The 15,758-nt window shown below is 41.8% G+C and overlaps 1 protein-coding gene across 1 annotated transcript; it reads left to right on the top strand.

The window, feature by feature from the left end:
- Positions 1 to 9,344: 9,344 nt before the first annotated feature.
- Positions 9,345 to 13,688, top strand: mgat4c (mgat4 family member C; the record flags this gene model as incomplete). Its single annotated transcript, XM_084168236.1, has 3 exons — positions 9,345 to 9,476; positions 10,340 to 10,487; positions 12,532 to 13,688. The coding sequence occupies exons 1-3, from the start codon at positions 9,348 to 9,350 to the stop codon at positions 13,686 to 13,688; spliced, it is 1,434 nt and encodes a 477-aa protein (XP_084024362.1). The 5' UTR covers positions 9,345 to 9,347.
- Between the last annotated feature and the right edge of the window lie 2,070 nt (positions 13,689 to 15,758).

The following is a 15,758-nucleotide window of genomic DNA, read 5'->3' as shown; positions in this document are numbered from 1 at the left end:
ACAGTCATAATGACAAAGGCAATATCCCTTTCAAATCCAACATCACAGTGATACAGCCAGTTAATGATCAGTTGTGCAGTTGTCCAGGCGTGGCATGCCTCCATTTGGTGGCCTTGGAAATATATTATACAACCTGTAGCTCTGTCACTGGCCAACTAGAAGGAAATCCAACGGAAAAATACAGACCAATCCAATGTTGAAGAACCCTCTTTACAATCGCATTTCAATCATGGCTAGCGCCGAGCTATCAGGAGCGCTTGTACTGCAACCAAAGGACTGCCATTTGTTCCAAGTGTTTTGAAGCCTGATTGCGCTGAAGCTAGCATCAATGGGTGACACATGTTCAATATTTTATGAGGAACCCATTCCAGATGCTAGTGCAACTGTGCCACCTGCTCTGGTCCTTGCAACAACAACAAAAGCCTGGATGGTAATGAATGGCAATGAGTTTTAGGACTTGTACGTAGATCTAAAAAGCTTAGCTTCCTAGAAATCATAAAAAAATAGGTAATGGTGTTGAGTTGGAAGCATCCAAAACACTATGGACTTCTGTCAGACAGAGGGAGGCTTAGAGAGGATGGAAATGTAGACCTATGCAGTCACTACCGAAAGTCGCTCTGGATAAGAGTGTCTGCTAAATGACTAAAATGTTAATGAGAATGCAGGCAGGGAGGCAGCGGTATGAGGAATGTTTCTGATTTCCTGTTCTAAGGGGTTCCTGTTTGCGAGGTGCACCACCAAGCCCTTATGGGAGAACAGCTGGAGCTGCAGTTGTCAACGGGCTGGCTCTGGCTCCCATGGGGCGGTGGTGGCAGCGAGGGCCAGCTTGGACAGCATGTCTGGAGGGAAAACACATACGCACACACACACACACAGTGTGTGTCCCGGGGGGAATCACACACACAACCTCCCGTTAGAGTCTGTGCGCTCAGGCTGCTGACAGCGGTGACAGGCCTGGAGCAGGAGGGGAGTGTGTGTACATCTGTTTGGACCTTGGCACCGTTGAGCCTCTGGAGCTCCACACAGCCAGCCAGCTTGTCGGTACCGGTTACCGGTAGAACACAGCGTCTGGGCCCGGTGACGATGATCAGATCTGATAAGGTGTTGGCAGCTAAGTGAGCACATAGTCATGGTGCCGACAGACTGAGCAGAAGACAAGAGGGATGCAGAATCAATGGAGCTGTGCCCTGTAGTTTCAGTAGAAGTTAGAATACGAGGTAGTGGAATACAAGTTAGAATAGGAGTTAGTGGAATACAAGTTAGAATAGGAGTTAGTGGAATACAAGTTAGAATAGGAGTTAGTGGAATACAAGTTAGAATAGGAGTTAGTGGAATACAAGTTAGAATAGGAGTTAGTGGAATACAAGTTAGAATAGGAGTTAGTGGAATACAAGTTAGAATACGAGTTAGTGGAATACACGTTAGATTAGTAGTTAGTGGAATACAAGATAGAATAGGAGTTAGTGGAATACAAGTTAGAATAGGAGTTAGTGGAATACAAGTTAGAATAGGAGTTGGTGGAATTCAAGTTAGAATCTGAGTTAGTGGAATACAAGTTAGAATAGGAGTTAGTGGAATACAAGTTAGAATAGGAGTTAGTGGAATACAAGTTAGAATACGAGTTAGTGGAATATAAGTTAGAATAGGAGTTAGTGGAATAGAAGTTAGAATACGAGTTAGTGGAATACAAGTTAGAATAGTAGTTAGTGGAATAGAAGTTAGAATACGAGTTAGTGGAATACAAGTTAGAATAGGAGTTAGTGGAATACAAGTTAGAATAGGAGTTAGTGGAATACAAGTTAGAATATGAGTTAGTGGAATACAAGTTAGAATAGTAGTTAGTGGAATACAAGTTAGAATAGGAGTTAGTGGAATACAAGCTAGAATATGAGTTAGTGGAATACAAGTTAGAATAGGAGTTAGTGGAATACAAGTTAGAATAGGAGTTAGTGGAATACAAGTTAGAATCGGAGTTAGTGGAATACAAGTTAGAATAGGAGTTAGTGGAATACAAGTTAGAATAGGAGTTAGTGGAATACAAGTTAGAATAGGAGTTAGTGGAATACAAGTTAGAATAGGAGTTAGTGGAATACAAGTTAGAATAGTAGTTAGTGGAATACAAGTTAGAATCGGAGTTAGTGGAATACAAGTTAGAATACGAGTTAGTGGAATCCAAGTTATAATAGGAGTTGTATCCTCTCAGGGTGGGGAACATGATTGACAATGTTCCAGCCTTGACAGTTGTAGCCTTGTTGGGGTGTATGGTAATATCTATGGATTGCATGATGAAATTGCTTTCAATCTTTTAATTTATTGCTCCAAAGAGTGATAGTGCACCAATAGTAATCCCCTTCGGTATGCTGCCTATGTTGATAATTCAGCATCTTTAGAAAAGAGGTCGTTATCTGACACAGTCCTTTAAGTCTTTGTAGATGGTAGATTCTCTTCATGTGACAAATTCCATAAGAATGTGGTAATTGGTCAACTGTTTGGCCAATTTGAATTCTTAGCAACAAAAAAAAATCACTTAATAATGAAGGGATTTATTATTCCGTGCTATGCTACAATTTTGTTATCAACAGCAGCCTCCGGTATTTCCCTCTTTTGTGGGAGAAAGAAAATCCATTGAAAGTGGCTGAAGGCCTGACACAAAGCAACTGCTGAACCCCTGCAAATCTGCAGGCTTAATTGATTATTTGTGCAGAGCTGTATATCTGTGAGGTGCAGGATACCCATGGGAAATAATGTAAAACAGATAACAAGATCAAATGTGGGAGAATTGCTTTCTGCTGCCCATTTTATTAATCTTTTTCCCCTTTCTCATTCACAATGTGTTTTCCATCCAGGTTTTCCCATTCCACGAGGCTCGCCATTTTTTTTTTGAAAAAGTGTCACTAAATTGGAGAGTTTAAAGTGACTTAGATTTAAAAGAAAAGTGTTTGTTAAGGGTTTATTTTGACGTCTGAATATCACATTGAGACTCCAAGGTTGTTCCCACCTCACACTCCCAGAGGACAACTCTTTACTACAAAATCTTTACTTCATTATTCCGGCTTCCTCAGTGCCCTGCTGCCAGTAGATGGTAAGGGAATGAATTCATTTTGTAGATAATACTGTACACAAACACATTGAAAAGCTTGGTATTCTTGATTATTTTATTGCCAGAGCTTGTCAAATTCAGGTTTCAGAGATATTTCACTTTTGCTTTGACAGTGTAACCATTCTGTATAATATTCAATATAATATAATTTTATTCAAGTGGGGTAAGCTTCAGAGGAGTCGAGACTTGAGAGGCATTAGTGGAAATTGTGAAATTTGACTTGAGTTTTGTAGTTACTGTGCTCAACTCAACGTCCTTTAACTACTTGTTTCTTTCCTCGCTCTTCACATTCGTTTCACATACTGTAAGTGATAGGTAGCAGTCTTTCATAGATAGCTATCAAACCATTTCCAACTGATTTCAGAGACCACTACAGCGTGTTGTGTACTGTTATGATATCATAAGTAGTATTCTATCAATGAGTGGCAGTGGTGCGGTTTCTTTGGTTCAGTTCAGAGTATAATGGATATTTAACACTGTCCTGCTGCAATGTTACAGCAGGGAGATCGGAGGGCTGAGGGAGTGATTGACTGCCATTATGACAGCCCATTAAAACACACTTACCCCTTTCTCTGCAAACCACAGACAAAGCTCCTCTGGTCTCATGCTAGTCAAATACACACACGCACGCACGCATGCACTCGTGCATACACATTCATATTTTAGAGACAGTCCGGTATGCTTATAGACACCTACCCTCAAAAACATGCCAACACACACACTCACACATCCAAGCTCTTTTGATTCGATTCTGGTACAGGATATGCATATTGCATATCAAAAGCCATTCCTTTTGGGGAAAGCAGTGCAGATTTGGGGCACATCCTTGCCACAGCAGCTCTTTGAGTGTGCAGTAAGAATGGAGAGAGTGGAGCAGGTACCCGCAGCTGTGCCTTTGGCAGGTTTAGCCACAGCAGCCTCTGTCGAGCCCGAGCCCAGATAGACTGAATTATTGAAACAAGGGATGCGTCCCAAATGGCACCCTATTCCCTTTATAGAGGACTACTTTTTCACCAGCGCCCTGCTTTTGACTAGTACTCGAAAAGGGTGCCATTCGGGATGCAGGCAAGCAGCCAGTACTGAGTGCTAATCCAACCTGCATTATCAGGACACCAAATCCACCACTCATGTGTGAGAGAGAGAATACCACCCAGCCAGGATGAAGCTGAACATTCTAAAATTGCCCAGTTGTGTAATTGTAGTATTCAGTCTGCAGTGGTCCAGGTAACATTTATTTTGTTTATTTCAATATGCTTTTGTTTCTTTTACCATCTCCCTGTTGTCATTTGCTTGCTTTCCCGTAACGTAGTTTAAAAAAGCGACAGAAAAATGTTGCCGGTGCCACATTTTGCTGTGGCTGTTGGCTTTTGACAGGAAGAGGTGAGAGAGGTGACCAAGGAACTGTTTTATCAGGTGGTTGTGTTGAGTCCACTGTGCTGCTACTGCGGAGTGAAGTCAGCACTGCAGCTTTTTGGCTGATGTCAGTCATCCACACTACAGAGGTACCTTTGGAGGGACATACAGATGTAGGATCTTAACGTGATTACTCTTTTGTTGCCGAGAATGTTCCTGCACCACAGAAAATGCAGATGAGCTTTGTGATTTACATCAATTCACTGAAAACCCACACTAACTCACGGTTATATTAACAATATGTCATTTTTTATCTAGACTACTTTTAGCCAGCTAATAGCCTAACCACTGATCAAGCAACATTATGGAATAAACGTTCAAATCCTCTTGCTGCAGGATTATTTAGCTGTGGCAATATACAGAGCCTTCGGAAATTATTGAGACCCCTTGACTTTTTCCACATTTTGTTACGTTACAGCCTTATTCTAAAATGGATTAAATAAAAAAATACCTCAGCAATCGAAACACAATACCCCATAATGACAAAGCGAAATAAGGTTTTTAGCCATTTTTGCAAATGTCTTACAAAAATGTACATAAGTATCCAGACCATTTGCTATGAGACTCGAAATTGAGCTCAGGTGCATCCTGTTTCCATTGAGATGTTTCTACAACTGTGGTAAATTCAATTGTTTGGACATGATTTGGAAAGGCACACACCTGTCTATACAGTGGGGAGAACAAGTATTTGATACACTGCCGATTTTGCAGGTTTTCCTACTTACAAAGCATGTAGAGTTCTGAAATTTTTATCATAGGTACACTTCAACTGTGAGAGACGGAATCTAAAACAAAAATCCAGAAAATCACATTGTATTTTATTGCATGACATAAGTATTTGACCACCTACCAACCAGTAAGAATTCCGGCTCTCACAGACCTGTTAGTTTTTCTTTAAGAAGCCCTCCTGTTCTCCACTCATTACCTGTATTAACTGCACCTGTTTGAACTCGTTACCTGTATAAAAGACACCTGTCCACACACTCAATCAAACAGACTCCAATCTCTCCACAATGGCCAAGACCAGAGAGCTGGGTAAGGACATCAGGGATAAAATTGTAGACCTGCACAAGGCTGGGATGGGCTACAGGACAATAGGCAAGCAGCTTAGTATGAAGGCAACAACTGTTGGCGCAATTATTAGAAAATGGAAGAAGTTCAAGATGACGGTCAATCACCCTCGGTCTGGGGCTCCATGCAAGATCTCACCTCGTGGGGCATCAATGATCATGAGGAAGGTGAGGGATCAGCCCAGAACTACACGGCAGGACCTGGTCAATGACCTGAAGAGAGCTGGGACCACAGTCTCAAAGAAAACCATTAGTAACACACTACGCCGTCATGGATTAAAATCCTGCAACGCACGCAAGGTCCCCCTGCTCAAGCCAGCGCATGTCCAGGCCCGTCTGAAGTTTGCCAATGACCATCTGGATGATCCAGAGGAGGAATGGGAGAAGGTAATGTGGCCTGATGAGACAAAAATATAGCTTTTTGGTCTAAACTCCACTCGCTGTGTTTGGAGGAAGAAGAAGGATGAGTACAACCCCAAGAACACCATCCCAACCGTGAAGCATGGAGGTGGAAACATCATTATTTGGGGATGCTTTTCTGCAAAGGGGACAGGACGACTGCACCGTATTGAGGGGAGGATGGATGGGGCCATGTATCGCGAGATCTTGGCCAACAACCTCCTTCCCTCAGTAAGAGCATTGAAGATGGGTCGTGGCTGGGTCTTCCAGCATGACAACGACCCGAAACACACAGCCAGGGCAACTAAGGAGTGGCTCCGTAAGAAGCATCTCAAGGTCCTGGAGAGGCCTAGCCAGTCTCCAGACCTAAACCCAATAGAAAATCTTTGGAGGGAGCTGAAAGTCCGTATTCCCCAGCGACAGCCCCGAAACCTGAAGGATCTGGAGAAGGTCTGTATGGAGGAGTGGGCCAAAATCCCTGCTGCAGTGTGTGCAAACCTGGTCAAGACCTACAGGAAACGTATGATCTCTGTAATTGCAAACAAAGGTTTCTGTACCAAATATTAAGTTCTGCTTTTCTGATGTATCAAATACTTATGTCATGCAATAAAATGCAAATTAATTACTTAAAAATCATACAATGTGATTTTCTGGATTTTCACAGTTGAAGTGTACCTATGATAAAAATTACAGACCTCTACATGCTTTGTAAGTAGGAAAACCTGCAAAATCGGCAGTGTATCAAATACTTGTTCTCCCCACTGTATATAGGTCCCACAGTTGACAGTGGATGTCAGAGCAAAAACCAAGCCATGAAGTCAAAGGAATTGTCCTTAGAGCTCAGAGACAGGATTGTGTTGAGGCACAGATCTGTGGAAGGATACCAAAACATTTCTGCAGCATTGAAGGTCCCCAAGAACACAGTGGCCTCCATCATTCTTAAATGGAAGAAGTTTGGAACCACCAAGACTCTTCCTAGAGCTGGCCGCCCGGCCAAACTAAGCAATCGGGAGAGAAGCTCTAGAGTTCCTCTGTGGAGATGGGAGAACCTTCCAGAAGGACAACCATCTCTGCAGCACTCCACCAATCAGGCCTTTATGGTAGAGTGGCCAGACGGAAGCCACTCCTCAGTAAAAGGAACATGACAGCCCGCTTGGAGTTTGCTAAAAAGGACTCTCAGACCATGAGAAACAAGATTCTCTGGTCTGATGAAACCAAGATTGAACTCTTTGGCCTGAATTCCAAGCATCACGTCTGGAGGAAACCTGGCACCATCCTTATGGTGAAGCATGATGGTGGCAGCATCATGCTGTGGGGATGTTTTTCGGCGGCAGGGACTGGGAAACTCGTCAGGATCGAGGGAAAGATTAACAAAGCACAGTACAGCGAGATCATTGATGAAAACCTGCTCCAGAGCGCTCAAGACCTCAGACTGTGGCGGAGGTTCACCTTCCAACAGGACAACGACCCTAAGCACACAGCCTAGACAATGCAGGAGTGGCTTCGGGACAAGTCTCTGAATGTCCTTGAGTGAACCCGATCTCTGGAGAGACCTGAAAATAGCTGTGCAGCAACGCTCCCCATCCAACCTGACAGAGCTTGAGAGGATCTGCACTGAAGAAGGGAGAAACTCCCCAAAAACAGGTGTGCTAAAGGTGCTTCAGCAAAGTACTGGGTAAAGGGTCTGAATACTTATGTAAATGTGATATTTCCGTTTTTTATTTGATATAAATTAGCAAAAATTTCTAAAAACCTGTTTTTGCTTTGTCATTTTGGGGTATTGTGTGTAGATTGATGAGGGGGGGGGGGGGGGACAATTTAATCCATTTCAGAATAAGGCTGTAACGTAACAACATTCTGAAAAAGTCAAGGGGTCTGAATACTTTCCGAAGGCACTGTAGGTCAAATTAAGATCCTACATCTGAAATGATCCGGCCTGTTCTCACTCTATCCCACATCAGCTAAAACCTGCCACTTTGTGGTCCCTTCAACAACCAGGGTTGGCCAGCCCTGCAGTTCAGATATTTAATGGGAGTGTAGCAGTGTAGGCTACTATTTGAGAGAGAGATAGATAGATAGAGAGAGAGAGAGAGAGAGAGAGAGAGAGAGAGAGAGAGAGAGAGAGAGAGAGAGAGAGAGAGAGAGAGAGAGAGAGAAAGAGAGAGGGGAGAGAGAGAAAGAGAGAGAGGAGAGAGAGAGAGGAGAGAGAGAGAGAGATAGGAGAGAGAGGAGAGAGAGAAGAGAGAGAGAGAGGAGAGAGAGAGAGAGAGAGAGAGAGAGAGAGAGAGAGAGAGAGGAGAGAGAGAGGGAGAGAGAGAGAGAGAGAGAGAGGAGAGAGAGAGAGAGAGAGAGAGAGAGAGAGAAAGAGAGAGAGAGATTTGGTCACAAGCTGTCAGTGAAGATGAAGAGAGATTCTTGTTTGGCTCAAGATGATATTATTAATATTATTAGAACTCTTGGCCACTAATTAATTCATTTACTGTTGGCAGGTGTTTCTTTAGGCTACCATCATAATTCATATGATTAGAACAAAGGTTCCATCAATACCTATTATTTTAGAATGATTTGTTCAATACCTCTTCTAATTTATTTTCCATTTTATATACCTTAACAGTTGGCTACTACAGGACGTTGAGATATACCAACGTAGAAATTAAAGGAGCGTTGTCTTTTCAAATGTTTTCAGCTCTGTAGGCCATAATTATGCAAAATAGCAAAAGCATCAACAGCGTCTAATTACGCACAACCAATACCAATCATGATTGAATAAATAGCCTTCAAAGAGACAGGATGTTAGCATTAGATGGATATGTTAGAGTCAGTTTTAGACCCCGAACAGAAAGGTATTGACCAGCCCTATTCCCAGGTGAGCCAGGCAGTGTTCGTGATCGATGTGTGTGTGGTCATTGAACCAAGCTTAAAGCTAGTTTGTATTCCATTAGGCATCTCTGGGGCTTTGTAGCACTGTCAGAAAAGAGCTTGCTGACGCCTAATTGCGGTCTAGAAAAAAAACTAGATTTATTTGTATGTCACTCTTCGTATTCTTTGATCAATTTCTGGTGGTACTAGTTGTATTCCACTAGAATATTCGTATGTCAATTGTTTGCCAGTACCATGTTATTTTGAAAATAGTATTTTCCCACTATGCACTATGATCAGGAAGAGTTGTACTAACGTGATTTTAGCAGAACAAGGTGATGCTTGAAAGAACAGGAAATGATTCATAACCACTTCATCTGATGGCAGTCTGTAGGCCAACCCAGTCTCATTAACTATATGTTCCATCTCAACATTTTGCTACGCAGCTTGCTGATGTGCCATTCCCCCTGTGTTACCCTGCAGATCCCAGTGAGAGTGTCTCCATCATGAGGCTGGTGTGGAAGTCCCTGGACAAGATGAGGTGTTTCCGTAAACGCTCCACCATCCCCTTCCTGGGTGTCCTAATCACCTGTCTACTCTTCCTCAACCTGTACATGGAGGATGGATACGTCCTGGTGAGACTTATTCTATATTCTTCACTTGAGTCATAAAGGGCAAGTTCACCCAATTCTTTTAAAGTTCAGATGTTTAAAGTGTAAAGGCAAGCTCCGATCCCAAATAAAGGAAAATAATTAAATAGGCACAATATAATTACGACTATTTAGATGGTGCCTCTCTGTTCCATGATTTTGGGATTGAGGCCTGCAGATTCCCGCTGATGTAGGATCCACACAGCAGATGGCATAGAATATGGATTCCAAATTAGATATATTTTTGGGTATTAAAACATCTGACGGTGGACTACCCTCTTCTACCTCTCTCCTCTCCTTCAAACAGCATCATTTTCATCCACAAGTTCACTCTAGTATTTAACCATGTTGTCCCTTTTAGAATTACTTGTTTTCAAAAGGCAACATATTTTCATGATGTGGACGCAGAGTCGATGATTTATTTTTTATTCATGATGCCATCACATCTTGGTGATCATAACACATTATCCGTATTTGTTATTTAAATTATTGAGGAGTTTTTGCATATTTTCAATGACCTTGTGCTCTCACAAAGTCAATTTCCTTGGCAATGAAAAACGCCTCAATGGTTTTAGAACTCTTTGAAATCAGTATGACGTATCTACATTTATTATCAGTTGGCTAACCCTTACTTTTTCTTTTTATACAGGATATTCTTAAGGAGTTTTAAAACCAAAATGTGTTATTTTTACCTCTGTATTATTTACAGACGGATATGAGACATGTCAAGGAAATTAGTTGACTTTGCTGTGTGTGTTTGTCTGTAGCTGAGATGAGACCTTGGTTTGTTTGTCATTCACTATGTGAAGTCATCTCATCTGATCTGTTGTCTTTGTTCTGTGTTGTAGGAGGAGGATAAAAGACCGCTGAGAGAGACATCAATGCATCCTTCAAACTCTGAGAGATATGTTCACACCTTCAGAGACCTCACTAATTTCTCTGGAACCATAAACGTCACATATCGTTACCTCGCTGGGAACCCACTGCCCCGAAAGAGTAATTGTATCTTTGACTGTCAATACATGTTGTTTTACCTTGGTCACTTTCATCTTTCACTATATATACAGTACCAGTCAAAAGTTTGGACACACCTACTCATTCAAGGGTTTTTCTTTATTTTTACTATTTTCTACATTGTAGAATAATAGTGAAGACATCAAAACAATGAAATAACAAATATGGAATCATGTAGTAACCAAAAAAGTGTTAAACAAATCAGAATATATTTTATATTTGAGATTCTTTAAAGTAGCCACTCTTTGCCTTGATGACAGCTTTGCACACTCTTGGCATTCTCTCAACCAGCTTCATGAGGTAGTCACCTGGAATGCATTTCAATTAACAGGTGTGCCATGTTAAAAGTTAATTTGTGGAATTTCTTTCCTTCTGAATGCGTTTGATCCAATCAGTTGTGTTGTGACAAGGTAGGGGTGGTATACAGAAGATAGCCCTATTTGGTAAAAGACCAAGTCCATATTATGACAAGAACAGTTCAAATAAGCAAAGAGAAACGACTGTCCATCATTACTTTAAGACATGAAGGTCAGTCAATCCGTAACATTTCCGGAACTTTTAAAGTTTCTTCAAGCGCAGTTGCAAAAACCATCAAGCGCTATGATGAAACTGGCTCTCATGAGGACCGCCACAAGAAAGGAAGACCCAGAGTTACCTCTGCTGCAGAGGATAAGTTCATTAGAGTTAACTGCACCTCAGATTGCAGCTCAAATAAATGCTTCACAGAGTTCAAGTAACAGACACATCTCAACATCAACTGTTCAGAGGAGACTGCGTGAATCAGGCCTTCATGGTCGAATTGCTGCAAAGAAACCACTACTAAAGGACACCAATAAGAAGAAGAGACTTGCTTGGGCCAAGAAACACGAGCAATGGACATTAGACCAGTGGAAATCTGTTCTTTGGTCTGATGAGTCCAAATTTGAGATGTTTTGTTCCAACCGCCGTGTCTTTGTGAGACGCAGAGTAGGTGAACGGATGATCTCCGCATGTGTGGTTCCCACCGTGAAACATGGAGGAGGTGTGATGGTGTGGGGGTGCTTTGCTGGTGACACTGTTGGTGATTTATTTAGAATTCAAGGCACCATTAACCAGCATGGCTACCACAGCATTCTGCAGAGATACGCCATCCCATCTGGTTTGGGCTTACTGGGACTATAATTTGATTTCTCAACAGGACAATGACCCAACACACCTCCAGGCTGTGTAAGGGATATTTGACCAAGAAGGAGAGTGATGGAGTGCTGCATCAGATGACTTGGCCTCCACAATCACCCGACCTCAACCCAATTGAGATAGTTTGGGATGAGTTGGACCGCAGAGGGAAGGAAAAGCAGCTCAGGATGTGTGCTCAGGATATGTGGGAACTCCTTGTTGGAAAAGCATTCCAGGTGAAGCTGGTTGAGAGAATGCCAAGAGTGTGCAAAGCTGTCATCAAGGCAAAGGGTGGCTACTTTGAAGAATCTCAAATATAAAATATATTTTGATTTGTTTAACACCTTTTTGGTTACTACATGATTCCATATGTCTCCTGAGTGGCGCAGTGGTCTAAGGCACTGCATCGCAGTGCTAATTGTGCCACTAGAGATCCTGGTTCGAATCAAGGCTCTGTCGCAGCTGGCTGTGACCGGGAGACTCATGGGCGGCGCACAATTGGCCCAGGGTAGGGGAGGGAATGGCCGGCAGGGATGTAGCTCAGTTGATAGAGCATGGCGTTTGCAACGCCAGGGTTGTGGGTTCGATTCCCACGGGGGGCCAGTATAAAAAAAAAAATATTATTCACTAACTGTAAGTCGCTCTGGATAAGAGTGTCTGCTAAATGACTAAAATGTGTTATTTCATAGTTTTGATGTCTTCACTGTTATTCTACAATGTAGAAAATAGTAAAAATAAAGAAAAACCCTTGAATGAGTAGGTGTGTCCAAGCTTTTGGCTGGTACTGTATATGTTTTTTTTTTATGTTTTATTATTTCACAAATAATGTTTTCAATGTACGCTATAATAATATAGATGTTTGTGTTTCTAGAATATCTAACCATTGGGTTGTCATCTGTGAAAAGAAAAAGAGGAAATTACCTCATGGAGACGATCAAATCCATTTTTGACCAGTCCAGTTATGAGGAGCTGAAAGAGATTGTCGTGGTGGTCCACCTGGCAGACTTTGACCTGGCCTGGTGTGAAAACCTGGTGCAGGACATCTCCAGGAAGTTTGCCCACCACATCATCGCTGGGCGTCTCCTGGTGATCCATGCCCCTGAGGAGTACTATCCATCACTGGTTGGGCTAAAAAGGAACTACAATGACCCAGAGGACAGGGTACGCTTCCGCTCCAAGCAGAACGTGGACTATGCCTTCCTCCTCAATTTCTGCACCAACCTTTCTGATTTCTACATGATGCTGGAGGACGATGTGCGCTGCTCACGGAACTTCCTGACATCCCTGAAGAAGGTGGTCACCTCCAGGGAAGGCTCCTACTGGGTGATGCTGGAATTCTCCAAGCTTGGCTACATAGGGAAGCTCTACCACTCAAGAGACCTGCCGCGCCTGGCCCACTTCCTGCTCATGTTCTACCAGGAAATGCCCTGTGACTGGCTCCTCATTCACTTCCGGGATCTGCTGGCCCAGAAAGACGTGATCCGCTTCAAGCCCTCCTTGTTCCAGCACATGGGCTACTACTCCTCATATAAGGGGGCAGAGAACAAGTTGAAGGATGATGACTTTGAAGAAGACTCCATTGATATCCCTGACAACCCTCCTGCCAGCCTGTACACAAACATTAATGTATTTGAAAATTATGACGCCACCAAGGCTTACAGCAGTGTGGACGAATACTTTTGGGGGAAACCCCCTTCTACCGGAGACTTCTTTGTCATAGTCTTTAACAAATCAACTAAAATAAGCAAAATCAAAATCGTGACAGGAACGGACGATCGTCAGAACGATATCCTGCACCATGGAGCTCTGGAAGTAGGAGAGAAGCTGGTGGGGACAAAGAGAGGAAGGCAGTGTTCTTCCTACATCACTTTAGGGGAGTTTAAATATGGCAACATTGAGGTTCAAGACGTGGACCACAAGATTGCCTTTGACATTGAGTGTGTCCGTATTGTGGTGACTGCCAGTCAGAAAGAATGGCTGATTATTAGGAGTATAAGCTTGTGGACTACACAACCTCCCAGTCAATGAGGGCAATACAAAAACAGTTGGTTTAGACAACAGTTAGTTTAGCAATTCATTTGACAATATATTTATGTATGTACTTATTAATGTATTTATTTATACATTTTGACATTTATTTTATAATTTATTTCCACATTTATTTATTTCATTTTATAGTATACTGTATGTATTCATTTATATTTTGATCTAGATTTTTTATATTTGAAGGTACCTTTATTGAATTCTACAGTTATGGAAATCATCACAATCCATGTTTTTAAGGATTGTCTGACTGACCTCTTTTATGGGTGTGAGTTTATAGGAATGATCTGTTGGTTATTTCACTCATCATGTTATTTATTTTTCTTTACATTTTTCTCAGTGTCTTTCCACATCGAAAGCAGCCTCTGGGTCCTCTGGTCTTGAACAGTGTTGCTTAATAAATAACACCCCTGCAGACAATTTTAGCCCTAGGAACATATCATTGCTCCAAATGTTCTTGCTATCAGTAAATAACTCCATTCACCCCTTTCCAAAGTTATTATTTACATGTTACCTTATAAGCATTATGATGGTAATTATTTCCACAAATATCCATTTTGTCAGGGCTTTACTTTCATAAGTGCTCCTTCAATCCCTCCTATCTAGGCTGGCGTTGTGTTGAAGTGTTGGAGCGAGCTGTGCTATTTCCCTGGCACTGTATGTTCCATCAGAACCACTGACGGGAGAACAATGTTTATTTTCACCCATCTTCTCTAACAGCTCAGATCGGATCGTGAAAAATGGGGTGGACCTGATCTTTCCCTTTTTTCCACCACAGTACTATTTTACCCCAGTAAATTGGTTTGTGTTTGGCACTCTCTCTGCTCTACACCAGCAAACAACAACCCCCCTGGAGCTCTCAAGTAAATTCTCTCTCTTTCCCCAATGTTGTGTTCTCAGCCGCTAACGTATCTTCTCTTAGAATGTTTCTGTAATATATAAACAAATACACTTTACTCTGTGTAGTACCCATGGGCCATGGTATACTATGTACTGTGTTTTGGTACAGTACATACAATTATATCCCCAGCTACTTTATCATAATACCTCTGTCAAGAACTTAACGCCACCGGCTGTAAAATGTTCAGTAATGTCAATTAATAAAATATACCCTGTAATTTTGAAAAACATTACATATAAAGTAAATTCTCAAATGAGATAAGGACTACTGTCATAACAATTCAGAAAAGATTTTGAAGAATCACCTTGTCCTCTCCTTTTTCATACAATGTTGTTCTGTTAGCAAGTGTAGCTTTGTGACAAATATCTTTCCATAATCAAGACCATCAACACTTTCAACAAATCTTTGCAATTCAATAAAATGATAAATGTTTGCATACATGATACCAAAATTCTGTTGAAATAACAAAGGAGGAGGTGGAGGCATGGTTCAAAAACCTACAGCAGTTTTTTTTCTTCACAAAATGCCTTGTTATGGTATCTGTGCTATTTAAATCAATAACATTCATTTCTAAAGCCCATTTTACATCAGCAGTTGTCACGAAGTGCTTATACAGAAACCCAGCTTAAAACCCCAAAGAGCAAGTAATGCAGATGTAGAAGCACAGTGGCTAGGAAAAACTCCCTACAAAGGAACCTAGGAAGAAAGCTAGAGAGGAACCAGGCTCTGAGGGGTGGCCAGTCCTCTTCTGGCTGTGCCAGGTGGAGATTATAAGGGTATATGGCCTGTTCCATGTTGTTCTCCCATTTGGTCTTGTTCAGACACAGATCAAGGGTTTCTCTTTATCTATGGCTCTCGTCTATTCATTACAAGCTTCTGTGTGCCAAATCACCTTGAATAACAACCTTTTCCTTCTTATCAAACATCTGATTATTTGATTTGCCCCAGCCTCTTATGGCTTCAGAATGTAATTATTTGCATATTGACTGTTGATAGCTCCTCCTTTCAATACTATTGCTATGGACATAATTAAACTGTAGTGTTCTGTACAAACAAACATTTACATTTTAGCAGACGCTTTTATCCAGAGCTATTATGGTTAGGAGCCTTTCTCAAGGTCACTTTGACAAATGTTTGACGTAGTCGGCTCTGGG

Source organism: Coregonus lavaretus (genome assembly GCF_964263955.1).
Source record: "Coregonus lavaretus genome assembly, chromosome: 9".
NCBI classification, from domain to species: Eukaryota; Metazoa; Chordata; class Actinopteri; order Salmoniformes; family Salmonidae; genus Coregonus; species Coregonus lavaretus.
This window is presented reverse-complemented; position numbering and strand designations above follow the sequence as displayed.